The sequence below is a fragment of the Grampus griseus genome (assembly GCF_964374135.1).
Source record: "Grampus griseus genome assembly, chromosome: 14".
NCBI lineage: Eukaryota > Metazoa > Chordata > Mammalia > Artiodactyla > Delphinidae > Grampus > Grampus griseus.
In genome coordinates, this window is record NC_139008.1 from 16,289,811 (window position 1) to 16,313,686 (window position 23,876).

Genomic DNA, 23,876 nt, shown 5'->3' on the forward strand with positions numbered 1-23,876 from the left:
GAAGACCCAATGCAGACAAAAATAAATAAATGAATAAACAAACCAGGGTCTCCCTGCTTTAAAACTCATGCTTTAAAAAAAAAAAAAAATCTCCTTTTACAGTTGATTTGTTTGAATCAGGATCCAGAGAAAGTTCACGTGTTACCATTAGTTGGTATGTTTCTTAAGGCTCTTTTAATATATTTCCCCTCCTTTGAATGCCATTTATTTGTTGAAGCCAGATCGTTTATCCTATAAAATTTTCTACGTTACAGATTTAGGTAATTGCTTCCTCCTGGTATTGTTTAACCTGGTCTTCTATCCTTTTTATTTCCTATAAACTAATAGCTAGATCTAGAGGCTCCATTAGATTCTGGCTGGTGATGATGACGATGATGATGGTGATGATTTTGGCAAGAATACTGCAAAGGTGATGCTACGTACTTATATCATTTTATGGGAGGCCTGTAATATCTGGGTGTCCTACTTTTGGTGATGTTAAGAGTCATTTCTGGGTTCTTTATTTCTTTTTCTTTTCTTTTTTTAGGTAATCATGGAGATTTGAACATAAATTGGGAATTAGATGATGTTAAGAAATTATTGCTAGGGACTTCCCTGGCGGTCCAGTGGTTAAGAATCCACCTGCCAGTGCAGGGGACGTGGGTTCGTTACCTAGTTGAGGAACTAGATCCCACATGCCGCAGGGTAACTAAGCCCACACACCGCAAATACTGAGCATGCACACCACAACTAGAGAGAAGCCCGCGCACCGCAATGAAAGATCCCGCATGCCGCAAGGAAGATCCCATGTGCCGCCACTAAGACCCGACGCAGCCAAAAATAAATAAATATTTTTTTTAAAAATAAGAGAGCTTCCCTGGTGGCGCAGTGGTTAGGAATCCACCTGCCAACGCAGGGGACACGGGTTTGAGTCCTGGTCGGGGAAGAAACCACATACTGCGGAGCAACTGGGCCCGTGCGCCACAACTACTGAAGCCCCCACGCCTGGAGCCCGTGCTCCACAACAAGAGAAGCCACAGCTGAGAAGCCCGCGCACCGCAACGAAGAGTGGCCCCCGCTCGCCGCAACTAGAGGAGGCCCACGTGCAGCAACAAACACACAACGCAGCCAAAAAAAATAAATATTAAAAAATTAAAAAAAAAAGAAATGATTGCTAAACATTTTAGGTATAATTATGTATTACATAGTGGTATTGTGCTCGGGTAAAATAAAAATCCTTATCTGACATACAATAACATGGGTTAATTTCAAAACATTATGCTGAATGGAAAAAGACAGACCCATACTGTATGATTTCATTTGTATGGAACATTCTAGAGCAGGCAAAACTAATCTATACTGACAGAAAGCAGGTCAGTGGTTGCCGGGGTCTGAGGGTGGAAACTGATTGTAGAAGGGTGTGAACTTTTAGGAGTGATGGAAATATTTTATATCTTGATTATGGTGGTAATTACTTGGGTATATACATTTGTCCAAACTAATTGAACCATGCTCTTAAACTGAGTGTGCTATATTGTATGGGAGTAAAGATGTATTTTATTGTATGTAAATAAAGTTGATTTTTGAAAGGAAATAAAATAAGGTTACAACTAGAATGAGAAGAATCCATTCAAAGTAGCCACAAAACTATAATACACCTATTGGGGGGGAGAAATTTAATGATATACTAGACCTTTATAGAGAAAATTATAAAATCATATTAAGGGATATAAAAGAAGACATAAATATATGGAGAAATACACTATATTCATGGATGGAAGTCTTAATATCCTTCTCAAATTAATCTATAAAGTTAATGCAATTTTATTAAAAACTCTAAGAGTTTAAAAGTCTTTATCTGTTGGAAATAAATGCAGAAGTATTTAAGTTGAAATGCTATGATGTCTTGGATTTCTTTTAATACATGCCAAGAAAATAATGTGGAAGAAGGAATGAACGAGTATTGGCCATGTGGTGGTACTTGTTGAAGCTGGGTGATGGGCACACACTCTAGTGTAAGTGAGCAGTGCTGTGCACCTTTACTGGTGAGGAAACATCACTGTGCTGGGGCAGCAGGAGAACCATGAAGGAAAGATTCTCTGGGGCTGACTCCATCATGCTCTATAGACCTTTAGGGCAGGACAGACCAGAGGAGGTCTTGTGGGCCTTGCTAAGGAGTTTGAACTTTATCCCGTGCTCAGCATTTCAGTCCCTCTTTACTCTGTGTATCTGGCACCTTGGAAGGGCCTCCGGTCCTGTCTCCCTCCATGGTGGGTGTACCAGTCAGAACACTTTCAACTGTAAATGCCAGAAACCAACTCAAACGTAGTGACTTATGTGTAAAAAGGAACTTAGGAAAGGTTAAGGGACTCAGGCACAGCTTGATCCCGATACTCAAATGATGTCAAGAGTATGGCTGTCTTCATATCCTGTGTCTGCAGTCCTCTGTGTGGGCTCATTCTGGGTGGCTTTTCCTGCATGGTGTCAAGATGGTCACTAGTAGTCCTGGGCTTACAGCCTTTTAGCTTACTAACCTCCAGTGGAAAGAGGGCTCTTTTTCCTAGCAGCTCCAGTGAATCTGCTTCTGCACGCATAGACTTGATTTAAGTGGCCACCCCTGAACCAATCAAAAAAGGTAGCTTTGACTGGGGAAACGTGGACTGTGTGCCTACCCTGGACACTCTCTCAAACCTCAAGGATTGCCAGTGCATAAAGGTTGGTTTCTTCAAGGAAAACCCAGAGGCAGCCTCCAGGAAAGAGGGGATGGTAAGATGCTGGTCCAGTGGCATCTGGCAGGAACACCCTCCCCACACCCCTCGCAGGAAGGATCAGCCTCATCTTAAGCACATGAAGAGCCGCATGGCAGGGCCCTTCAGCACCCACTACTGAACTAACGCTCACTCTTGTTTTGCTGGGACAGCTGCTGCCTCACAACCTCTACTACCAGCCTCGCGTCTGTGCCCCCCGCCCCACAGCAGACCAGCTGGAATGAGAAAGTAGCCTCTGCGCATCCCCACCTTTCCCTCTCCATGCCTGTCAGGCTCTGCCTCAGGGGGCATGGTTTTCAGGCCCCTCACAACGCGCTTGTCCTCTGCCTGGAAATGAGGTGCCCCAGGACTGAAGGTCATGGGTGCCTCAGTTTCCTCTCTTTACATTAGAGGTGGTACCTGCCCCCTGGGTGTGTTGTGAGGATTAAGCGAGTGCAGCGTATTTATAGTGTTAGAGCAGTGCCCAGCACACAGTAGGTGCTCAGTAAATCCCAGCCGTTATTCTCATCACTTCCGCTGGAGACACAATCCCTGCCCATCCCCGTCCAGTCCAGTCCAGTAGCAGGCTCTCAGGTGAAATACAACACAGAGGTTCTTACAATTGGATGCTTGAATGGAATAAAAGTGTGTAGGACACTTATATAACCACTCGAGCCTCACAACTGTAAGCTGGACGGGACAGATCATATTTAGCCTCCATTTACAGATGAAGAAACTGAGGTTTAGACCTCTTGCCCAAGATCACGCAGCCAAGCTGTGGTGGAGGCAGGATTTGAACCAGGGGCTGAAGGATCACATCGTTGGGACTTTGCTCAGGCTGCCCCTCTGCTGACAAGACCTCCTCCGGTCACGCCTGTTGGCCCCTTCTCATCCTTTCAGGTTCAGTCTCAATACTCTAAACAGTAACAGTGGTGAGAGGCAACATTTATTAAGTGCTTGCTACACTTTGGATGAGGTGCAGAAGGCTTTCTGTTCCAATAAAGTCAGGAGGTAGGTATGACGCTGTTACAGAAAGAGAAACTGAGGCCGACAGAGGTTAAGGAACCTGCCCAACGTCACTCAGTAGGTGTGCCGGCCGGCCAGGAGTCAAGCTCGTAAAGCAGTCGGATTCTAGAGCGGGTCTTTCCGCATTGCTACCTCCCAGACTCTGATGCCAAGGATGGGAACGAACTCCTTCCTCTCAGTCTGAAGTCTGGGCTTCGGCCTCTACTTAGCTCTTGGAGCTGTTATTTGTGCCTCTCCTTTCAGTAGACTGAGAGCTCTTTGGGGCAGGAACTCAACTCTGACTTTTTCACTTCCGTAGCCCCTGCGCAAAGAGGCTCTCCATAACACCAAATTATTTCATTCGCCCCTGTGAGGCAGGCAGAGGTGCTCCTAGGTGAGGACAGACCCAGAGAAGTTAAGTGACTCTCCCAAGGCCACCTGCTTGTAAATGTAGGAGCCCGGAGAGGCCCCAGGCTTCCTGGGTGCAGGTGGGTGCAGGGTTCTCCCTCCTCCTTGTCCCCCCGCCTTCCTGTTCCCTGAGCGTCGTCGGTGGGGGAAGAGATGGCAGCATAGCCTTAGCTGGGGCGGGGGGGGGGGGGGGCGGGGGGGCTGTACCAAGGCCGCTGGGAGGACTGATGGGCCCTTTTATGAATGCCAGGCGAAGGATGGCGAGTAGGCTGGGGGTGGGCTGAAGGAGGGAAGAAGGAACGGGTATTTTTTACATTTTGACATTAAAAAGTGCAGATCAGATTGTCAGCGACGGGCCAGCAGCATCTGTTTTGGTTTCGAATTGGCAGCCTAAGGCGCTGAGCTTCTCCGGGGAGGGAGGAGAAGGGAGGGGAGGGGAGGCTGCGGGCTGGTGGGGCGAGGCGGCGCCTCTGCGGAGGGAAGGGCTCTCCCCTTCAAGAGCTCCGCCCAAAGGGGCGCTGCCACCCCTAAGGAGGCGGGCGCCGCTGCTTCTCATTCATTGTCTTGACAAGAGCATCCTCAGCCGGCAGTCGCAGGCTCCTCCAGCTGCTTCCTCCTCCTCCTCTCCCTCCTCCGTCTGGGGGGTCACTCATCTCTCAGCAGCAGGTAAGGCTGGAGCCCGGGGACGGGACTCGGCATCGCTGCCCTGGGCCACCTGTGGGGCAGGCGGGAGCCTGGCAGAAGCCCTCTGCGGGGGCCGACAGACTGTCAGAGCGAGCTGGCTCGGAGGCGGGGACAGAGCCCGTTCACGCCCCGCGTGGCGGGACTCGCCTGGGGTGTGGGTGCGCGGAGGAGGGTCCGTCTGCGTGTCTGAGAGCTCCGGGAGCGGGCGAGGGTGAGGGACCACCGCAGCCAAGATGGAGGTGGGGGAGCCCGGGGGTCAGGACACGCGCCGACCGGACTCTCCCCAGAATGGGAGTCTTTGGGGTGGCAGTCGGGGGCAGGGTGGGGTGAGCCCAGCAGCTGCCCTGAGCTTGGAGACAGGAAGGGGTTGAGAGCAAAACAAGAAAAGACCAAGTTCCCCTTTCCGTGGTTTCCGGGCCTGGTACCTGCAGTGGGGAAGGAGGTGGGGTGGCACGATGGCTTCCTGTCTCCCAACCTCCGATTTGCGGCTCCCTCTCCCCAGACCCAGGCTTCCCATCTGGGATGGATCCCTTGCCCCCAGACTGCTTCTCCTCACGCAAGCTCCTCACCTGCTTTCCGGGCGGGTGGACCCCGGAGCCTCTTGGAGAGTCACGGGATGGGCGAGGCTGGCTGGAGCCCCCAGTGAGAAGGGCTAGGCCTGAAGGGGGAGCAAAAGGGTGAAGCTGGGGCCGTGGAGGAGAGGCCCTGGGGGGGCCCCCACGGTGAGCTGGAAGGCGATGCTGTTGGGCGCCAGGATGGGGGCCTGGAGCCTGGGGAGCCAGAGGCAGGCCCCTTGGCTTCGCTGTCACCCAGCCCGGGGGGAAAACCATCCTAGCTGGACCTCCGTCTGAGAAGTGGGTGCCGGCCTCTCCCTTCCTGAGCATAGTTCCACTGGGACTGGAGAAGGCACTGAAGGGCACCTGCTTAAGCAGAGGCGAGAAGCAGAGGTGCGTGGAGGAGGTGATGCTGGGACCTGAGCCATCCGCTTGTTTCTGGAGCCCGGAGACCTGCTGGGGAAGCCCTCCTGCCACTGAGGACATGCCTCCCAGGCAAACCTACACGCTGCTTCCCTCAGCATGTCCAACCCTGGGCCTGGAGGCGGGGAGGGCCCCTGCCTTTAGGCAGCTTCTCATGTGGGTGTGAGGGTGTGAGGTCTGGACACTGAGGCTGAGAGAACCCACCCTCCAAGCTGTCGCATTGAGGCCCCGGAGTGTGACCCGTCAGAGAGGAAGGGCTCTGTGTCCGTCAACCATTCTGTGGTCAAATCGGCACTAGGTGCTACCCCACATCAGGCTCTGCCGGGGAGGCTGAGGGTACAGAAGCCAGGCTTGGGGCGGGTTGAGAAGGTGGGCCTTGCAGGTTAGCCAGGGGTGAGGAGGTGTGGGCAAGGCGAGTGTGAGCGTAGCAGGATGTCAGTTACAGAGGAGAGCGGCAAGGGGCCGGGGAGACATGCTGGGGAAGTTAGCTGAGGCCATGACTGCCAGACTGAGGAGGGTCCTGGGGGAGATGGGGGCCACTGTAAGGTCAGAGTTGACCTGAAGGGAGAAAAGCCCTCCACCTGTGTGCCTTCCAGGATGAGCCGGCAAGTGGTCCGTTCCAGCAAGTTCCGCCACGTGTTTGGACAGCCGGCCAAGGCTGACCAGTGCTATGAGGACGTGCGCGTCTCACAGAACACCTGGGACAGTGGCTTCTGCTCTGTCAACCCCAAGTTCGTGGCCCTGATCTGTGAGGCCAGTGGGGGAGGGGCCTTCCTGGTGCTGCCCCTGGGCAAGGTGAGCCCCTGGAGCCCTGGTGGGGGGGCTCTGGTCATCTAGTGGCCCCCTGGGGGTCCTGATGAGGTGATTGACTATCCCCAAGCCTTCCCAGGCCACAGTGTTGTCTGTAAAGTTGAGCTGAGCCAGATGAACCTTAGGCTTCCTTCAGCTCCTACATGCAGTTGGCGGATGGAAGCTAAAGCTAGAGGGGAGATGACACGGGAAGGGACGTACAGTGAGTCCTGCAGACCCAGGGCCAGGCCTCCCAGTTCTCAGCCTGGACCTTTCTCCCCTCGGGAGCACGAAGAGGGCTGGGATGGAGTCTGGGCAAGTGCTCTTAGGGTTTGGAGGGAACTTTCGGAGCCCTTGGGAATGCAGCAAGCTCTGGTTCCAAGCTCACAGGCAGGGGTGATGTAAGAGACCCTCTCGGCTCCCCCAACCTGGCCTCCGTCAGATCTTGCCTCCCCTGCCCTGTTGTCTGCTGACCCCCACCCCCAGCACACTCCTGTGCTCTTGGGTGGTGAGACAGGAAGGGGAGACAGGCCCTCAGTTGTTACCTTAAAAGGTTCGATGGAAACAAGAGAAGAGGAAGTGGTTGTCGGGGTGAGAGCTGGGCCCGCTCTTCACACAGGAAGCCCTGCTGCAGCAGCTGTCCCCGGAAGAGCCCATTTCCAAATCTCTGCTCCTGCCGGGGGGCCGGTTATGACAGACTTCCCCATCCCTGTCCTTTTGGAAGGACCCATCCCTACAGCCCCATCATTCACACACACTTCCTTGGGGAACTCCAGCCCCAGTATAACTACCCCCCAGCAGCCTGTCCCATGCCCAGGGCCCTGGCCTGTCTTCCCATGGGGGCCTCACCTGGGGAAGCAGGGGTGGGAGTACCAGGCCGTGGGGCATGGATGAGAAATTGAGCTAGAGATGGCAGGAACTTGGCAAGGCTCTGACGGCAAGGCAGGACCAGCCCCCTGTGCCCATCCTGCACTACTGAGTTGCCCAGAGAACTCTGGGGCAGGGGCAGAGGACCAAACCCTCCCACCCCAGGCCCCGCTCTGCCTCCCAGGGACCTCACAGCTTTTCTCTCCGTGCCTCGTGGAGGGGAATGGGGAGGTTGGATTGGGTTTGGAGGGCAAAAGCACCTCCCTCAGAGGCCCTGCTGTGTCCTCTAGACTGGACGTGTGGACAAGAACGTGCCTATGGTCTGTGGCCACACGGCCCCAGTGCTGGACATCGCCTGGTGCCCGCACAATGATAATGTCATTGCCAGTGGCTCCGAGGACTGCACAGTCATGGTGAGTGTGGGGACACACGGGCCAGGAGGGGGCTCCAGCACTGGAGCTGACGTTCGGAGCCCCCGAGACTCACTCGCCGCTTCTCTGCAGGTGTGGGAGATCCCTGATGGGGGCCTGGTGCTGCCCCTGCGGGAGCCTGTCGTCACCCTGGAGGGCCACACCAAGCGCGTGGGCATTGTGGCCTGGCACCCCACAGCTCAGAATGTGCTTCTCAGTGCAGGTGCCCGGGGGGGAGAAGCAGGGAGGGCTGGTCCCCTGACAGCGAGGGTGGGAGGCTCATGACTTCTGACACTGGGGGCATCGCCCAGGTTGCGACAATGTGATCCTGGTGTGGGACGTGGGCACGGGGGCGGCCATGCTGACACTGGGCTCGGACGTGCACCCGGACACAATCTACAGCGTGGACTGGAGCCGAGATGGCGCCCTCATCTGTACCTCCTGCCGCGACAAGCGATTCCGCATCATTGAGCCCCGCAAAGGCACCATTGTAGCTGTGAGTTGCCTTGACCCTTGACCCTGAGAGCTTTGCCCCTCCTACCCACCACCAACCAGGCCCCTAGATGCTACCCACTCCCAGCTGGGGCCTGGCCCTTAGGGGGTGCGTGCGGATGCCTGACCGGTCCCCTCCCTTTCCTTCCAGGAGAAGGACCGTCCCCATGAGGGGACCCGGCCTGTGCGTGCCGTGTTTGTGTCAGATGGAAACATCCTGACCACAGGTTTCAGCCGCATGAGTGAGCGGCAGGTGGCGCTGTGGGACACGGTGAGTGCCCGGAGGGGAACAGGCTTAGTCCCAGCCCTGCCAAGTGTCTGGCTGGAAGGCCATGGCCTCAGTTTACCCACCGCGAGATGGGGTTTTCCGCTGGTTGGTCTATAAGCCCCCCACCCCACTCCTCCATCACTGGACCGCACCTGGGCCTGACGTGGTCCAGCTCATTATAAACCCCTGCCCGTCTCTACAGAAGCACCTGGAGGAGCCGCTGTCCCTGCAGGAACTGGACACGAGCAGCGGTGTCCTGCTGCCCTTCTTTGACCCTGACACCAACATTGTCTACCTCTGTGGCAAGGTGGCCCAGTTGGGCAGGGGGTCGGGGGAGCAAGGTGGGCAGGGGGACTGGGAAAGGACCACGGCTGGAGGCATCTGCCCGTGTTGATCCTCCCTTGCATCCACCACCTGCAGGGTGACAGCTCTATCCGGTACTTCGAGATCACTTCCGAGGCCCCATTCCTGCACTATCTCTCCATGTTCAGTTCCAAGGAGTCCCAGCGTGGCATGGGCTACATGCCCAAACGTGGTCTGGAGGTGAACAAGTGTGAGATTGCCAGGTAACTGCCCCTGCCCCTGACCTGAGTATGCTCCTTGGGCAGTGCCGACCGCACGCCGCGCTTCAGTCCCAGCCCAGCCATGCTGTGGGCGCTGATCTCCTTCCTGCTTCCACAGATTCTACAAGCTGCATGAGCGGAGGTGTGAGCCCATCGCCATGACGGTGCCTAGAAAGGTGATGCTCCAGGGTCCCTCCCCGGGCTCTCGGAGTGGCGGGTGGTGGTGTGGCCCATTTTCTTAACCAGCCTTGGCCTTGCCCCACAGTCGGACCTGTTCCAGGAGGACCTGTACCCGCCCACTGCAGGGCCTGACGCTGCCCTCACAGCTGAGGAGTGGCTAGGGGGTCGGGATGCCGGGCCCCTTCTCATTTCCCTCAAGGATGGCTACGTGCCCCCAAAGAGCCGGGAGCTGAGGATCAACCGGGGCCTGGACACTGGGCGCAAGAGGATGGCACCTGAGGCCAGTGGCGTTCCCAGTTCGGTGAGAGGCAGATGGGAGCCCGGGAATCGGGACAGGAAGATGGGGTAGGGCAGGGGCTGCTACCGATGTGGTCATTGACCCAGTGGAAAGAGGCTGGCATTTGGGGCAGCCCAAACTCACAATGTTGGGGATCCTTTGGGGGCTGGGAGTAGATAATCCTGAGGCCTCAGAAAACAGGTTTCAGGCTTATAGGCCTGCAGCTCTCTGGCTGAGAGACAGAAGGGCCCAAGCCCTGGGGCTCTTGGGAAGAGGCCTAGTGGCCAGGGAGGAGCTGGGCCTGATGCAGTCCTGGATCCCCCAGGATGCCGTATCCCGGTTGGAGGAAGAGATGAGGAAGCTCCAGGCCACGGTACAGGAGCTACAGAAGCGCCTGGATAGGCTGGAGGAGACAGTCCAGGCCAAGTAGAGGACCACCGGCTGAGGCCAACGGCATCGCCTCCCTCCCTTCCACTCCCACTCCTCAGGCCACCATGGCAGATAAGAAAATACTAATAAAATGGCTTTATTTTCTGGTACCTCTCAGACTCCAGTGACTGGTCACCAGATGCTGGGTCTGCTGAACTGACCTGCACTTGAGCTTCCCCCTCCATAGCCTCGATGAGCTTGACCCATGGCAGGGGCGGGCTGGGGAGATGCCTCTGAACGCCCTAGACCACAGACAGGAACAGGCCTTTGCGGGTGGGAGCCATCCTGCGCTGATGTGGGTTGGGAGCCTGCTCCGTTTTCCAGCTGGCAGGTCGAAGCTGCTCAGGGATCTAGCCTGGAGCCTCGGTCATTCTGTTTACCCCAAATCTGCCTTTGCCAGTCAACCACAACACCAGCTTGCATGCAGCTGTCCTGACACTGCTGCCTGCTTGTGGGGAAGATGAAGCAACCAACACTTACATGACATCTTCCAAACTGTAAGCCCAAGGGATCAAAATAAGGGGTCCTTTTGTAAGAAGAAAGCTTAGAATCAAAGCAATAGGCCCTGACCCTAGTTTACAAGCAAGGAAACTGAGGCTGAGAGCAGGAGCTGGGCTTGCTGAGGGACAGATCCCGAGTCAAGATGCAAGTCTCCCCTTCTAGTTCAGAGCCTTCCCTGCACCACATGGCTGCCTCTTTTTTTTTTGTTGTTTGTTTTTGCGGTACGTGGGCCTCTCACTGCTGTGGCCTCTCCCGTTGCGGAGCACAGGCTCCGGACGCGCACGCTCAGCGGCCATGGCTCACGGGACCAGCCGCTCCGCAGCATGTGGGATCTTCCCGGACCGGGGCACGAACCCGTGTCCCCTGCATCGGCAGGCGGACTCTCAAACACTGCGCCACCAGGGAAGCCCCCACATGGCTGCCTCTTGAACCCTGTCTGTGGCTTCCACCTGGGTCTGACCTCAATCTGTCAAGCCCTATCAAGGGGGGACTTGGAAATGGGTTTCCGATGGCCAACTTAGCAGGTGATCCCCCCTGAGCTGGGACACAGGACTGTTGGGGATGGGTGTCCTGGCCACAGCAGGGCTTTGTTCATCCACATAGGGACCACAGCAAGGACTAAATGTCCCTTTTGAACCCCCATTCCCCTTTGGCATGCTGTACAAATGTCCCTGTCTGCCCATTTGGGTCTCAATCTCTATGCAAACCATGTGACCCTGGGCAAGTCACTTCTCTCCACGCCTCAGTTGCTCATCTATAGAATGGGGAGGGATTCCACCACAGCTCTGTGAACCCAGGGGGTGGATCCAATCAGGGGTGTGGTACAGAGAGAAGGAGACCATCTGGAGCCTGGGCCTCAGTCTCCCACACAAAGGGATGATGGGCCCTTCTAGTGAAGCAGACTTGTGGGTAGTCACTAGTTCTCCTGGCCCAGGGAAACGGAAAAAAGTTCAGGGAAGGATCCTCGGAACTCAGAAGGGTTAGCCCCTACTCACCATGATTTCCAGCTTCCTCTGAGAGAAACAAGAGAGGGAGATGGGGGTGGGGGTGGTGGTAATTTAGGGGCCAAGAAACTGGCCTTGAAAACAGGAGAACAGGGTAGGTGGGATGGTTGAAATCTGCAATTTCTCACCCCCAAAGAGCTCTGGCCCCAATTAGCACACTTCCTATTCCTCCTGGGTCTCAGGGCCCTCACCTATGCAAGGCCTAATCAACTCTGGCACTTGTGTCGACTCTAGGGCATCACATGCCCCAATTTTGTGGCTCTGGTCGGCCTTACTTTCCTGCTGTAACCCTATGCCCATCCCACCCCTCCATTCCTGAAAAACTTCACCAGCTCTCCAGGGTCAGCTGTGGCCACATCAAGCCCAGGGCCAAAGGGTCACTGGACTTTCTCCAGGGGCCAGAAAACACTGCCATTCCAGGTGTTGGGAAGCCCCTGCTAGGGTACCAGGTCCCTGAGGCGGTGAAGGGCTTGGGGAACCAACAGGGGAAGTGTGGAATCTTCTATAATGCCTCTGACATTGGGATGATATTAGGGAGAGGGAGAGGTTTGTTAAATTGCCCAAGGCCCTAAAACCGTGAGCACTTCTCATCTATGCATCTTGAAGGAGGACAGAGCAGGAACCCCCAGCAATGGTCAATGAATGGGTGGGTCGGGTGGGTAGTGGCCGTACCCCAAGGGGGTCCACCAAGGATTACAAAGAAGACCTGTGAGGCCCACCCTGGAAGGGACTTTAAGAACTGAACTTTCACTTTATAAGTGGGGACACGAAGGCCTCTGTGTGGAGAGGTACTTGCCCAAAGTAAAACAATGGAGAGTGGAGGGCAGGGAGAAGCCAGGCCCTAGACCCGGCCTCTGCACACCTCTCACCCTCCTACACACAACACACACTGACACAGAAGCTGGGCCTGACTCATAATTTAATAGATGTGCAGGTCCAGGTCCCTTATTTCTGCTGCTCACGGGTCCACTGCTCTGGAGTCAGGGTTTTCTGCTCAAAAGCATGGATGTGCAGGAGCTCTTCTGCTAGGCAAGTGTTCACAAGCCTGAGAGAGAGATGGGGTTAGAAAACGGCAGGCTGGGGCCTGCGTCGCAGACCCCGAATCTAGGGTGAGCCGGGAGACTGGAAGTGTCCCCCAGGTTGTAGTCCCTGAAACCTGGCAACAAGAGAGGTAGAGGGCTGAAGTCTCAATATTTGAAGCAGAGGCCATGAAGGCGGGATCGCTGGGGTCGTGGTCTGCGGTGCTGGGCCGCATTGGTGGGGGTGAGTTAGGTTTCGGGGAGCGGCCGGGGATGTAGTCCTGGAGCTGGGGCCGCGCTGAATGAGGTTTTCCTGGGGTCTCACCGGTGTCTCTGAAGCAGCGGCTTCCCCTCGAACTTGGCCGACACCACGAGGACTCGGAAGCTAGACGCGCAACGGTTGGGAGTCGTGTCCTCCACTTCCTATGGAGCAGAATGGGGTGGATGGTGCCAAGCCCGCCCCTCAGGAGCCCTGTTCCCCTCGCTGGGCGAGCGTCCACGCCGCGCAACTCACCACGTGTTCCGCCTCCAGGTCCCGCTGCAGCTTCTCCCGGAGGTACTCGGCGCTGAGTTCCATTGTGGCAGCCCAACAGGGTCGACGTCCCAGCGGGGACAGTACCCCTGCTCGCACCCCTGCCACACTGCTTCCGCCCTTACTAGCGCCACTTCCGTTGAGGTCTCTACTTCCGCCCTTACTAAGGCGTCAGTAAACACAGCACTTCCGCCCTCTTGCAAGCCCAGTTTTCCAACAGTCTCCGGTTTCTGCACCTACCATCAGTCAGCCAATCAGAGTCTGCATAAGGCCCCGGCGGACGCTAATTGGTACCCGCCGCCTGCACAGCAGCCCGGGATCTGCGCCCCGGTTTGGACACCCTAGCTCCAGCTAGTAGAGGGTGCACGAGCCTGCATTGCTGTGGCCTCTAGGGTACCTTGGGATTGCCCCCAAGCGCTTTTTCCGAGACGAGCATCTTGCGTCCCTGGCAACCCAGCTCTCCCCGGGGTCACAGGCCAGAGCAATCAACCCCCAAGTTCCGATGGGCCCCACAGGGGGCGCGGCGAGGCCCGGGCGCTTCTTCGGCGTCTACCTGCTCTACTGCCTGAACCCTCGGCACCGGGGCCGCGTCTACGTAGGGTTCACGGTCAACCCTGCTCGTCGGGTGCAGCAGCACAACGGGGGCCGCAGAAAAGGCGGGGCCTGGCGGACCAGTGGACGCGGGCCCTGGTAAGAGGCGGTGGGTCACTGTCAGGAGAAGGGCTTCTAGGAGGAGGCCGGAGCCGGCGGAGGGGAGGCCCGTTGAGAGGGGCGCGGCCGGCGTGGGGGCTGAAAAACAGGGCTGCGGGCGGGGTCCTAGTGACGAGGGGGGGACTATCGCGGGGGAGAAGGGGTAGTGGGGAGGCGGAGCCCTGTGAGTCTGGGCTGTGGGTCTCAGAGGAGGGGGTTGGGTGGGAAGGGGATTGATGATCTAGGTTTGGTCCATCGACACGGGGCTTGGTGAACAAGGCTGGGTTGGAATAGAGAAAGCCTGGAAGGGAGAGGAACTGAGGAGGGCTGTTGAATACCTGTGACTGGAAGCGGGGCCTGAGGTTAGCAGGTGCGAGGGGACATACCTCCATGAAGGGGGCAGAGCCTCGTGGGCTAGGCTTGAAGCCGGGTGTGACTCCCCTCTCGGGTAGGACCGGAGGCGCACCATGGCGAGGGGATTCGGTTTGACACGGGGAGGGGCGAGGGGCTCACAGGCCGCGCCCCTCATTCTCTTCCCCAGGGAGATGGTGCTCATCGTACACGGCTTCCCCTCCGCAGTGGCCGCCCTTCGGGTAAGAAAAGAGACGGGGGTGCCGGGAGGACGGGGGCTAGGGCTTAGGGCCTTCCTCGGACGGCCCTGAAGCTCAGTACTCCCCGCCTGCAGTTCGAGTGGGCCTGGCAGCATCCGCAGGCCTCGCGCCGCTTGGCGCACGTGGGTCCGCGCCTGCGCGGCGAGGCAACCTTCGCCTTTCACCTGCGCGTGCTGGCGCACATGCTGCGCGCGCCGCCCTGGGCGCGACTCCCACTCACCTTGCGCTGGCTGCGCGCCGACTTCCGCCAGGATCTCTGCCCGCCGCCGCCGCCTCACGTGCCGCTGGCCTTCGGGCCTCCGCCGCCCCGGGCTTCAGCCCCGAGGCGCCGCGCGGCTGACACCGAGTCCGAGCTGGAGCATGACGCCGAGACCCGCTGCACCCTGTGCGCGCGTGTGCTCCAGGTAAGACTCTCCACCTGGTCTCCGGGTCAGGGCGGTCTAGGATTCAGAGGACTCAAGATCAAGCTGTTTCTTGAGGGACTGGGCAGCCCACTGACACCCTTTGGCCAGTCTGCCCCCATCTCGAAAACGGGGATCATAGTGCTTGCGGCCATTCCTCGACGCCAGTATTCTCCTTTCAGGGCTTTTGCCCTTTCCCTTTGACTGAAAGGTTCTTCCCTAGACCTTACGTCTTGATAAAATGCCACTTTTCCTCCGTGAGGTTTTCCTTGGTTTTCCATCTGAAATTGCCACTCTTTCTCGTACACTTCCCTGGCTTCTTTTAACGCTTATTATTGTCTGACATACTGTGTATTTTATTTACCTTGTTATCAGTTTCTGCCCCCCCCCCCCGCCCATTCTAAACTCTGCTGGGGCATTTAGTTCCTTTTCACTACTGTAGAACAGGGTCTAGTGCAGAGCAGATTGCCAATAAATATTTAATAAATTAATTGAGATGATGAGTCTGGCTTCTACTGAGCCCTCAGTAAATGTAAGTTGAGCTCTTGCCATTCAGAGCTTAAGTGACCTGCCTGAGATTGCTCAGCCTTTAAGGAACTCTAGGTCTGGCTGCCCTGCCGTGGTGTTATGTAATCGCTGCTAACACTCAGAGAAAACTGGCCAGCTTAGTCCCTGTGGGCCAGTATTTTAACGTCTCCGTGCCTCAGTTTCCTCATCTATAAATTACAAATAATAGTATCAAGAGCGCATGTCTCATAAGGTGGTTTTATGTAAAGTCTTGGGACAGTGTCTAGTCCATAGAAATTCTTCACCATTGCTAGCTACATCATTACTCCCCATTTTCTCTCTTACTTGCCTGCCACCTCTGACAGGATGAAGAAGACCCCCTGTGTTGCCCCCACCCTGGCTGCTCCCTGAGGGCCCATGTGATCTGCCTGGCAGAGGAGTTCCTGCAGGAGGAGCCAGGGCAGCTTCTGCCCCTAGAGGGCCAATGCCCTGGGTGAGTCCAGCACCCCTACTCCAGCCTGGTTTAGCTCTGGGAAGACGGTGCCCCGTTGTCCAAGTCCAGGCCTGCGGTAGTCCTCATCTTAGCGCCCAGGTCCTGGCCTGGAGGAGGCTTGGGATCCTGACTCTATCTCCTACCAACCGCACCCCTGGTAGCTGTAAGAACTCACTGCTGTGGGGAGACCTGATCTGGCTGTGCCGGATGGGCACCGAGGAGGAAGAGGAGGACTCGGAATTAGAAGAGGTGAGAGGTGGCTTGGGCCCCAGCCTCACTACCCCACCCCATCTCCTGGGCTGCCTTTCACCAGCCCTCTTGTCTCCACAGGAACACTGGACCGACATGCTGGAGATCTGATCCTCAGCGTCCCCAACCTCTGCCCACTCCTTTTCTGTGCCACCCCCTGTGGGTCTGGGCAGTTTTTACTTGAGTACAATAAAAAGTCTGAGTTAAGGTACCTTCTGGTGTTTGCTGGGGGGTGGGAGAGTGGGGTAGGAGGCAGAGGCCCTGCCAGTCCCTGGGGCCTGAGGAGGACAGAGTGGGGAACGGCCACTGGCCCCAGCACGGACCAGCCTCTGAAGTCACATAGTCCTTTGAGGGCTTGGGAGACTCACACCCTGCACACAGAGCCCCCCCACCTCCGGTGCTCAGCTTGACTCCAGACTTTAATCCAAACAGTAAGGACAAAGGCCGAGGAGGAGAGGGGGGATGCTGTTCCCCCACGGGGTCCTGTGGCTCTCTAAGCCCCAACTCCTTCTCATCTCTGTCTGCAGAGCCTTGTTCAAACCCACAGAAAAAAAAGCACCTTCTGGGGGCTGTTGTGTTACCAACCATGAGTGAGGCTCCGTGCTGTCCCACGGGAGCCGCCTTCCCACGGGAGCCATGGAGCTGGGGCTCACTCCCAGGGTTATTCGACCTAAGCATTCTGGCTCTTTCCTATCCTTTGCTGCCTCAAAAAGAGCCTGCCCTGCTCGGCTCTGCCGCAAACCCCAAGACCCGGCCTACGCACATCCCTCTGGACTGGCCTCGTGGTCAGAGCCAGAAGTGTCTGGAACAATGTTTGGGCTGCTGGGGGCCTCTGAGCTGCCTTCCACCTGAACCCTTGGCCTCTTCAAGACTGGCCGGGAACCAGCAGGAGGGTGAGTGTCCCACATTTCCCCTCCACTCCTCTGCCCTTTCTAGACTGGGTCCATTAGGTAAAGCTGTCTTTTGGCCCCCTTTTCAGGGGTGGAGTTCAGAGGGCAGGTCAGGAGCCAGGATTACAGCTCGAAATACCAAAAAACAAAAAAGAAAACGATTGCACCCTTGTGTCTAGTTTCAGTCTTCTGTTTTCTACACACTAAACCCACATCTTAGGTTTTCAGGCCGGTCTAAGCTTGATTCCAGCTGGGCACTGAGCAGAGTAGCACAGAGGGGCTCTCCCACCCCGAACTTCACCCTTTCCTTCCTGGACAACAGCCAAGTCCCAGTGCCGGCTCCATACCCCTCCCACTTTGGACCTACAAGACCTTCAGCTCAGAGAGCAGTTCTGCCCTCACCACACCACAGCCGTTCTGCGTTCTAAGCCGCAGCACGCAGACGTCAGGAGGCCACGATCCAGAGAAGTCGGGTGAGAGCGAGGTGGTGGGCCGGCTGGGCTGGATCTCCCTCAGCTTGCGCTGCTGGCTCTCATCCTGTCGCTTGAGCTTTCTGGTCCGGCTTCTCACACCCTGCCCTTTCCCCATGGATTGCCCATCTCAATCTACAGCCTGGCCTGAATAATCCCCCTCCTCCTCCCTCCCCTCCCCCTCCTCCAGTGAGTCATGAGTTTTGCCCATTCACATACCAGATTCCGGCTCCCCAAACGGTTGCTCAATTGGCTGTGTTTTTCTCCAAGCTGGGGAGGGTAGCTGGGCAAGCAGGGTCTCAGGCCCAACTGGCCTTTTTGGAGTTTTCCAACATATGTGAGGGGCCAGGAGGGGAGCTGAAGGAGGGGACGTCAGGGAGGAGCCCACCAGGATTAGGCCCGGAGGCAAAGCAGGAAGAGAAAGCAAGCTGGGGGCTGGCAGGAAGTTCAGACAGGCAGGACTTAGAGTGGGTTTTCTCAAGTGCACAATGGAATCCCCTGGAGAGCTTCCAAAAAACTGCTATCTGGGTCCTATCCCCAGAGAGTGTTTTAATTGGTTTGGGATTTTAAAAGCTCTGCGGGCAAATAAAAATGAGCCTGGGTGTGACCCACTGGGTGAGCACTGGATCTGGCTTGGAATCCCAGCCCCACCACTCAGTAGCTCTGTGAGCGTGGGCAAGCGGCTCCCTCAGCCTCAGTTTCCTTACCTCAAAGCAAGAATTCAACAGCTGGCCCCACTGTGATATTATTAAGGGAAGGAAGCTACACTCTGGACCCTGACGTGGCAGCATGGAGCTGGTCCAGGACACCTCCCGCCCGCCACTGGAGCACATGAAGGGGATCCCTCTCATCAAGTACTTTGCAGAGGGGCTGGGGCCTCTGCAGAGCTTCCAGGCCTGGCCCAGTGACCTGCTCATCAGCACCTACCCCAAATCCGGTAGGTGATGAGGGCACCAACGCCTCTCCTGGGCTGCAGTCCCCACCTTGGGCCGGGAGGGGCGTGCTCAGCCCTGCTCATCTCCCATTTCCCTCTCTCTCCAGGCACCACCTGGGTAAGCGAGATCCTGGACCTGATCTACCAAGGTGGCGACCTGGAGAAGTGTCAAAGAGCCCCCATCTTCGTCCGGGTGCCCTTCCTTGAGTTGAGGGTCCCTGGCCTTCCCACAGGTATGTGGCGGGGTGCTGGGAGGTAGGACTCGGGCTCCAGCTCAGCCGGCTTTTCCCTACCTACGGCTTAGGTGCTGAGCTTCTGGAAGATACACCAGCCCCACGGCTGATCAAGACACACTTGCCCCTGGCTCTGCTTCCACCGACGCTGCTGGATCAGAAGGTCAAGGTGAATGGCAGAGGAAGCCAGGGAAGGAGGCTGCTGGGGCCATCCCAGCTTTGGCCCTACCTTCTGGGGAGGTCTCCTCACCTCCTCCAGCCTGGTCTCATCTTAAGGGAGGCGGGGGGCATCTGCCTGATGGCTCTAGTGGGGTCAGATAATCTGGTGAAAAGGAGACTCCTCTGTGCAGAGCCGGGCTCACAGGCCCGTGGAAGAGAGGCTGGTGGGAATCCAGCACGCCTTGTTCCAAATTCAGGCAGAGTGGCATTGAGGGGATTAGATTAGTATAAAACATGGTTTCAGAGAGCAGCCCAGAGTTCGGCATCAGAGCAGGGTTCAAGCCCCAGCTCAGTCTCGCCCACACCATGGGACTGCAAGTGAGTCAGCCTCGACCCGTTTCTCCCTCAGCCAAACCGAGAGAACCTCCCTGGCAAGGATGCTGTGAAGGGTGGGACACCTAGTGCCCAGTGTGCTGTGTGGTGATGGTGCCGGGTTGGGGGGGGTCATCTGCCCCTCCAGGTGGTCTACGTCGCCCGCAATGCAAAGGATGTGGCCGTCTCCTATTACCACTTCTACCGCATGGCCAAGGTGCACCCTGACCCTGGCACCTGGGACAGCTTCCTGGAGAAGTTCATGGCTGGGGAAGGTGGGGCTGACTCTGGAGGAAGGAAAGGGGTGGGGTGGAGCTGAGGGGCACCAGCTACAACTTATGCCAACCTCTGTGTCCATGCCCCCTGCCCTTTTCTCCAGTGTCCTACGGGTCCTGGTACCAGCACGTGCAGGAGTGGTGGGAGCTGAGTCACACCCACCCTGTTCTCTACCTCTTCTATGAGGACATAAAGCAGGTGAGACCGCCTGCTTCTACGTCCCTCCATGTCACATGCAGAGAGGCAGGAACCTCACAGTGACCTGCCAAGGCCCTCTCAGCACCCCTCCCCTATGACAGCCCACAGCCCAGTCCTCCTGGATCCCCTCCGCAGGACTGAGCAGCAGTGCCCCCTTGCAGCAGTACCCTGTATAGCTCTTATCTCCTAGCACTCGAGTCAGCAACCGTGCACTCATCCATCAGCTAGTTACTGCTGTTGCTTCTCCTGGGGCCACGGTTATGAAAGAGGACTGTCCCTCCTCTCATCCAGCAGGAACCAGACATCTGTAATAAAGGACCACAGGGCAGAAGGCAATCAAACCTGCCCTAGGGAAAGAGGACCAGAGTCAAGGAACAGGGTCTGAGGTCTCTAAGCAGAAGTGGCCAGATCCCCACAGGGTTAGAAAGGGACCTCCCTTCTGTTTGCTCAGCAAGCAATGCAAACCTCCACTGAGGAGCCCCTCTGCTGCTCCAGAACCCCAAAAGGGAGATTCAGAAGATCCTGGAGTTCGTGGGGCGCTCTCTGCCAGAGGAGACCGTGGATCACATCGTCCAGCACACGTCTTTCAAGGAGATGAAGAAGAACCCCATGACCAACTACAGCACCATACCCACCAAAGTCATGGACCACAGCATCTCTGCCTTCATGAGGAAAGGTGAGAGCTGCCCCAGGGAGCGGGCACGGGCATCTGGGGAGAGAGTGGGGGAGCAGCAGCTAGAGCCGCCGTTCAGCCAGTCAGGGCCTCCTCTGTGACGGGGACCTCTCCCCTTTCGTCTCTCCCAGGCATCACTGGGGACTGGAAATCCACCTTCACTGTGGCCCAGAATGAGCGCTTTGAAGCCGACTATGCTGCGAAGATGGCAGGCTGCCACCTCCACTTCCGCTGGGAGCTGAGTGGTGCTCATCAGGGTGAGCGTGAGACAGGCCTCGACAATAAAATCTGATGTGTGCGAACACAGCCTCTGCTGGAAGCAAAGGACGAACCCGAGCCAAAAGGGTGCATGCCCACTGGGACCAAGTGAGGCCGTCTTCCCTGGTGGCCTCCAGCTCGCCCTAGTTGGGCGGGAAGGAAGGGTCTGGAAAAGTAAAACCCAGGAGACATGGACAAGGGAGGAGGAATATTTATTCGATCACAGAATCTTGTGTGCATCCCCTTCGAGGGTGTCAGGAGGTTGCGAGGCCGCGAGGCCGCTTCACTTTTTCTTGGGCTCCTTACAAGCCACCACGTACCGCTGGGCCACATTGAGGGGAGGCGAGTAACCATCTGCATAGGAGGTGTCTTCAAACAGGACCGAATAGTCATCCTGGGGCTGCAGTAGGGGGCAGACGGGAGTGACTGGTCAGAGACCTCCAGGCGAGGCCCCCCCAAACCTAGACAGACAGGAACCTCTGGCTCGTGGGCCCCCAGCCTCTCCTGTCCTCGTAGTCACTCAGGAAGTCTAGATGTTTGAACCCAGTCCCTGTTACTACAGAGCTCTTTCCTCAACAACAAAGGGCCAAGGGTAAGGGATGAAGAGCAGGGAGAAGGGAGACTTGCCACCTACGTGGATGGGCCATAACTGGAGGGTCTGGTACCAGGGAGCCCGTGTTAAAGGGATCAAAGACAGCCTAGAGGGGGACTTCCCTGGTGGCAGAGCGATTAGGAATCCGCCTGCCGGTGCAGGGGACACGGGTTCGATCCCTGGTTCCGGAAGATCCCACATGCCTCGGAGCAAGCAAGCCCGTGCGCCACAGCTACTGAAGCCCGCGTGCCTAGAGCCCGTGCTCTGCAACAAGAGAAGCCACCGCAATGAGAAGCCCACGCACTGCAACGAAGAGTAGCCCCCGCTCGCTGCAACTAGAGAAAGCCTGCACGCAGCAACGAAGACTCAACGCAGCAAAAAAAAGAAAAAAAAAAAGACAGCCTAGAGGGCAGCAGGCAGGTATCCTGGAGGAAGAGGGGAGAACAGCCTTTAAACTCCCATCAGGTGATGGGTGACCAGGGCGTCAGCGATGTCAGGAGCTCGAGAGAAAGCAGCTCAGCCAAGGAAAGGGCAGTGGTGCAGGAGTCAAGGGTCCAAAACAGACCCTGGGCCTTGAACTTCCCATCTCAGCGCAAAAGCGAGGTTAGACTAGAGTATGCTTCGGGTCCATTCTGCTCAGGGCTTGCTGAGGCTCTGAAGCTTGGGGAGAGGAGGGCTGGCTGGTGCTGCCCTAGAGGGCAGGGCTGTAGGGCAGACTAAGCAGAAGACAAAGGCCAACTTGCAGGACCCTCCTAGCTCAGAGAGGCTGTGAGATGAGGAAAAGGGGACGGAAAGTGGGAAGATGTTCCATGACCCAGCTGGTCCTTGTAGCGGGGCCAGTGTCTCTCCCGTGAAGGCTGGCTTACCCGTTGCGGGGGCGTGTGGATCAGGGCACGGTAGAAGCAGGTGGTCTGGGGATACAGGGCCAGCACGAGCTGCTCCTTCTGGAATAAGGCTTCGGGGTCTGTCTCCGGGTTGGCCTTCCACTGCGGCAGTGGGATGATCCGCCGGCGGCTCAGGGTGTGTCTCCTGGTGGGGGCGAGGGGGAGCTAAGGTCAACTCATGGCCAGGTGGGGGCCCCATCCCAGCAGCCTAGCTGCCCCCAGGCTTCCACAGCCCCCCCATGAGCACACTCACTCTTTGCCTTCTTCATCAATGTCATCTACCTCATACCTGTGGGTAAACAAAAGGAAAGCGGTGGATTCAGGGAGGTGCATAGTCCAAGTCAGGGAGCCCCGAGGAGGCGGGGGAGGAGGGCAGGGAAGGGAAGTAGCCCAGGAGCCCACTTCACACACCATCCCCACCGGCACCCAGGGGAAGCTGCTTTTCTCCCATCTTGCAGACGGGTGAGAGTCGCAGCCCAAGTGGGTGTGGTGACGGGGGAAGAGCCCACAGGGCTGGGCGTCCACTCACTTGTTGGTGGCATGGCTGTAACTGACCACCTCGGCCAGGATCCACTGCTCATCCCCATCCACAGCCTTCACCCGGGCAGCCACCTTGTCTCCAGGTTTGGCCACGTAGTCCCCAGAAGCTGGAATGGCTCCACACAGGGGCGGGGGCCTGAGGGTGGAATAAAATGTCACTTCCAGTCCCTTCCCTGCCAGCGCCCCCAGCCCCGGGCCCGCCCTCACTTGTCACCAGGCTTCCCGATCCACAGGGGCAGGGTCATGGCTGACTGCTGCAGCAGGGTCATCAGCACCCCCCTGCGCATGGTCTTCCGAGGGGGCTCCGAGTCATTGTACAGGCCCGCGATCTTGGCCGCTGTGGGAAAGAAGTGAGCCTTTGAGACACCAGGGACAGGGTTCCCGCCCCCAGGCCCACCCTAGCCTGCCTGCATCGGGCTGGCAGAGCTCAGCCTGCAGCCCCACCGCCCAAGTTAGCACCAAGGGCCCAGGTGCCATCCCGCCCCTTCCACCAGATGCCCACAGTCAGACCACCCAGATGGTGAGACACCAGGAGGGTGGGTACCCTAGGGAGAGGGAACTAGAAAGGGCAAAAGCTGGGATTCGGGGGTGCTGGTTACATCCGTTATGTTCAGTTAGTGAAAGTTTCGGTGAGCTGTATGTCCACTTACGTGTACTTTTCTATGAATATATGTTGTAATTCAACAAAAAGTTTAAAAAACAAACTCTCAAATGTGGACAGACCCCTGACCTCCTCAGGCATGGTTCAACACACGCAGCCACTTCATACAAACCCAGCTGGCAGTGTGACAGCATTTTTGATGGGTGAGGAGTTGCACACGGGGGGTTCACTGGGGCAAGAGAGGTGGCAAAGCCACAGCAGCCTGAGGGCTCTGGAAGCCAGTGCCTCGTGTAGGTAAACTCCATGTGGAAGGCTGGCTTCAAGACACCCAGGGTGCAGCTCTGGTTCTTCCCACAGCAAGAAATGGGAGTGGGTGGCAGTAGGAAGGAGGGAAGTGACTGACCCAGGCAGTAGAGGGAGCAGGGGAATCAGCATGGTCTGCAGGGCGCTCTGGGAATGATCCCCTTTCCCTTCCCCACCCCATGCTGCCCAGGCGCTTCTCTGTCAGAAGCCCCCGGAACAATCCCACCAGACTGAGGTCACAGGCTCCCCTACAGGGAGACCTGACTGCTGCTCTCAGGAACCCTCACTCCGCCTGGTCCAGGAATGCCGGCCTGGTCGTCTCTAACTCACCAATCCGCCTCTCTTCCAACAGAGACTTGATTTCCGCAATCTTATCTAGGGCTTTCCGGAGGATGCTGAGGGCAGGGAGAA

General features: G+C 57.1%; 5 protein-coding genes across 9 annotated transcripts in view; 3 read left to right on the forward strand and 2 right to left on the reverse strand.

Annotated features, from left to right (window-relative positions):
- Nucleotides 1-4,136: 4,136 nt before the first annotated feature.
- CORO1A (coronin 1A) lies at nucleotides 4,137-10,185 on the forward strand. 2 transcript variants are annotated; one of them, XM_082671034.1, is made up of 12 exons: nucleotides 4,200-4,219; nucleotides 4,723-4,805; nucleotides 6,397-6,595; nucleotides 7,747-7,869; nucleotides 7,960-8,089; nucleotides 8,178-8,362; nucleotides 8,510-8,629; nucleotides 8,829-8,933; nucleotides 9,047-9,192; nucleotides 9,308-9,365; nucleotides 9,455-9,670; nucleotides 9,972-10,185. In XM_082671034.1, exons 3-12 carry the CDS (start codon nucleotides 6,398-6,400, stop codon nucleotides 10,074-10,076), a joined length of 1,386 nt encoding a protein of 461 aa, XP_082527160.1. In that variant the 5' UTR covers nucleotides 4,200-4,219; nucleotides 4,723-4,805; nucleotide 6,397; the 3' UTR covers nucleotides 10,077-10,185. The 2 variants fall into 2 exon arrangements, with proteins under 2 accessions (XP_082527161.1, XP_082527160.1); XM_082671035.1 differs by lacking the exon at nucleotides 4,723-4,805 and having other exon boundaries at nucleotides 4,137-4,219.
- A 2,297-nt stretch (nucleotides 10,186-12,482) lies between these two features.
- On the reverse strand, nucleotides 12,483-13,245 carry BOLA2B (bolA family member 2B). Its single transcript, XM_082670863.1, has 3 exons — nucleotides 13,114-13,245; nucleotides 12,925-13,022; nucleotides 12,483-12,625 (listed from the first exon to the last, which is right to left on the reverse strand). The coding sequence occupies exons 1-3, from the start codon at nucleotides 13,174-13,176 to the stop codon at nucleotides 12,526-12,528; spliced, it is 261 nt and encodes an 86-aa protein (XP_082526989.1). The 5' UTR covers nucleotides 13,177-13,245; the 3' UTR covers nucleotides 12,483-12,525.
- An 87-nt stretch (nucleotides 13,246-13,332) lies between these two features.
- SLX1A (SLX1 homolog A, structure-specific endonuclease subunit) lies at nucleotides 13,333-16,289 on the forward strand. Its single transcript, XM_082670862.1, has 6 exons — nucleotides 13,333-13,821; nucleotides 14,363-14,414; nucleotides 14,507-14,836; nucleotides 15,706-15,833; nucleotides 15,995-16,082; nucleotides 16,164-16,289. The coding sequence occupies exons 1-6, from the start codon at nucleotides 13,634-13,636 to the stop codon at nucleotides 16,191-16,193; spliced, it is 816 nt and encodes a 271-aa protein (XP_082526988.1). The 5' UTR covers nucleotides 13,333-13,633; the 3' UTR covers nucleotides 16,194-16,289.
- A 535-nt stretch (nucleotides 16,290-16,824) lies between these two features.
- Nucleotides 16,825-20,589, forward strand: LOC309832857 (sulfotransferase 1A1). The gene is made up of 9 exons (XM_082670861.1): nucleotides 16,825-16,975; nucleotides 17,295-17,445; nucleotides 18,196-18,379; nucleotides 18,484-18,609; nucleotides 18,681-18,778; nucleotides 19,289-19,415; nucleotides 19,520-19,614; nucleotides 20,110-20,290; nucleotides 20,419-20,589. The coding sequence occupies exons 3-9, from the start codon at nucleotides 18,232-18,234 to the stop codon at nucleotides 20,577-20,579; spliced, it is 936 nt and encodes a 311-aa protein (XP_082526987.1). The 5' UTR covers nucleotides 16,825-16,975; nucleotides 17,295-17,445; nucleotides 18,196-18,231; the 3' UTR covers nucleotides 20,580-20,589.
- A 147-nt stretch (nucleotides 20,590-20,736) lies between these two features.
- Nucleotides 20,737-23,876, reverse strand: part of SGF29 (SAGA complex associated factor 29) — a 32,802-nt gene continuing 29,662 nt past the window's right edge. For 2 of the 4 annotated variants that reach the window (XM_082670858.1, XM_082670857.1), the window contains exons 7-12: nucleotides 23,796-23,860; nucleotides 22,769-22,898; nucleotides 22,551-22,697; nucleotides 22,275-22,310; nucleotides 22,004-22,166; nucleotides 20,970-21,401 (exon numbers count right to left, since the gene is read on the reverse strand). In XM_082670858.1, coding sequence (XP_082526984.1) covers nucleotides 21,102-21,401; nucleotides 22,004-22,166; nucleotides 22,275-22,310; nucleotides 22,551-22,697; nucleotides 22,769-22,898; nucleotides 23,796-23,860 — 841 coding nt within the window. In that variant the 3' untranslated portion in view covers nucleotides 20,970-21,101. The other 2 variants (XM_082670859.1, XM_082670860.1) reach the window with 2 other exon arrangements.

What these genes read in the sequence shown, in the direction of transcription:
- CORO1A (XM_082671035.1), top strand. Translation starts at nt 6,398, where the DNA reads ATGAGCCGGCAAGTGGTCCGTTCCAGCAAGTTCCGCCACGTGTTTGGA. An exon ending in AGGTGGCGCTGTGGGACACG is followed by an intron (nt 8,630 to 8,828) that starts GTGAGTGCCCGG and finishes CCGTCTCTACAG; the next exon opens with AAGCACCTGGAGGAGCCGCT. An exon ending in CCATGACGGTGCCTAGAAAG is followed by an intron (nt 9,366 to 9,454) that starts GTGATGCTCCAG and finishes CTTGCCCCACAG; the next exon opens with TCGGACCTGTTCCAGGAGGA.
- BOLA2B (XM_082670863.1), bottom strand. Translation starts at nt 13,176, where the DNA reads ATGGAACTCAGCGCCGAGTACCTCCGGGAGAAGCTGCAGCGGGACCTG. An exon ending in ACCTGGAGGCGGAACACGTG is followed by an intron (nt 13,023 to 13,113) that starts GTGAGTTGCGCG and finishes TCTGCTCCATAG; the next exon opens with GAAGTGGAGGACACGACTCC. An exon ending in CCGCTGCTTCAGAGACACCG is followed by an intron (nt 12,626 to 12,924) that starts GTGAGACCCCAG and finishes TCTCTCTCTCAG; the next exon opens with GCTTGTGAACACTTGCCTAG.
- SLX1A (XM_082670862.1), top strand. Translation starts at nt 13,634, where the DNA reads ATGGGCCCCACAGGGGGCGCGGCGAGGCCCGGGCGCTTCTTCGGCGTC. An exon ending in CCGCAGTGGCCGCCCTTCGG is followed by an intron (nt 14,415 to 14,506) that starts GTAAGAAAAGAG and finishes CCCCGCCTGCAG; the next exon opens with TTCGAGTGGGCCTGGCAGCA. An exon ending in AGGACTCGGAATTAGAAGAG is followed by an intron (nt 16,083 to 16,163) that starts GTGAGAGGTGGC and finishes TTGTCTCCACAG; the next exon opens with GAACACTGGACCGACATGCT.
- LOC309832857 (XM_082670861.1), top strand. Translation starts at nt 18,232, where the DNA reads ATGGAGCTGGTCCAGGACACCTCCCGCCCGCCACTGGAGCACATGAAG. An exon ending in CAGCACCTACCCCAAATCCG is followed by an intron (nt 18,380 to 18,483) that starts GTAGGTGATGAG and finishes CTCTCTCTCCAG; the next exon opens with GCACCACCTGGGTAAGCGAG. An exon ending in GGTCCCTGGCCTTCCCACAG is followed by an intron (nt 18,610 to 18,680) that starts GTATGTGGCGGG and finishes CCTACGGCTTAG; the next exon opens with GTGCTGAGCTTCTGGAAGAT.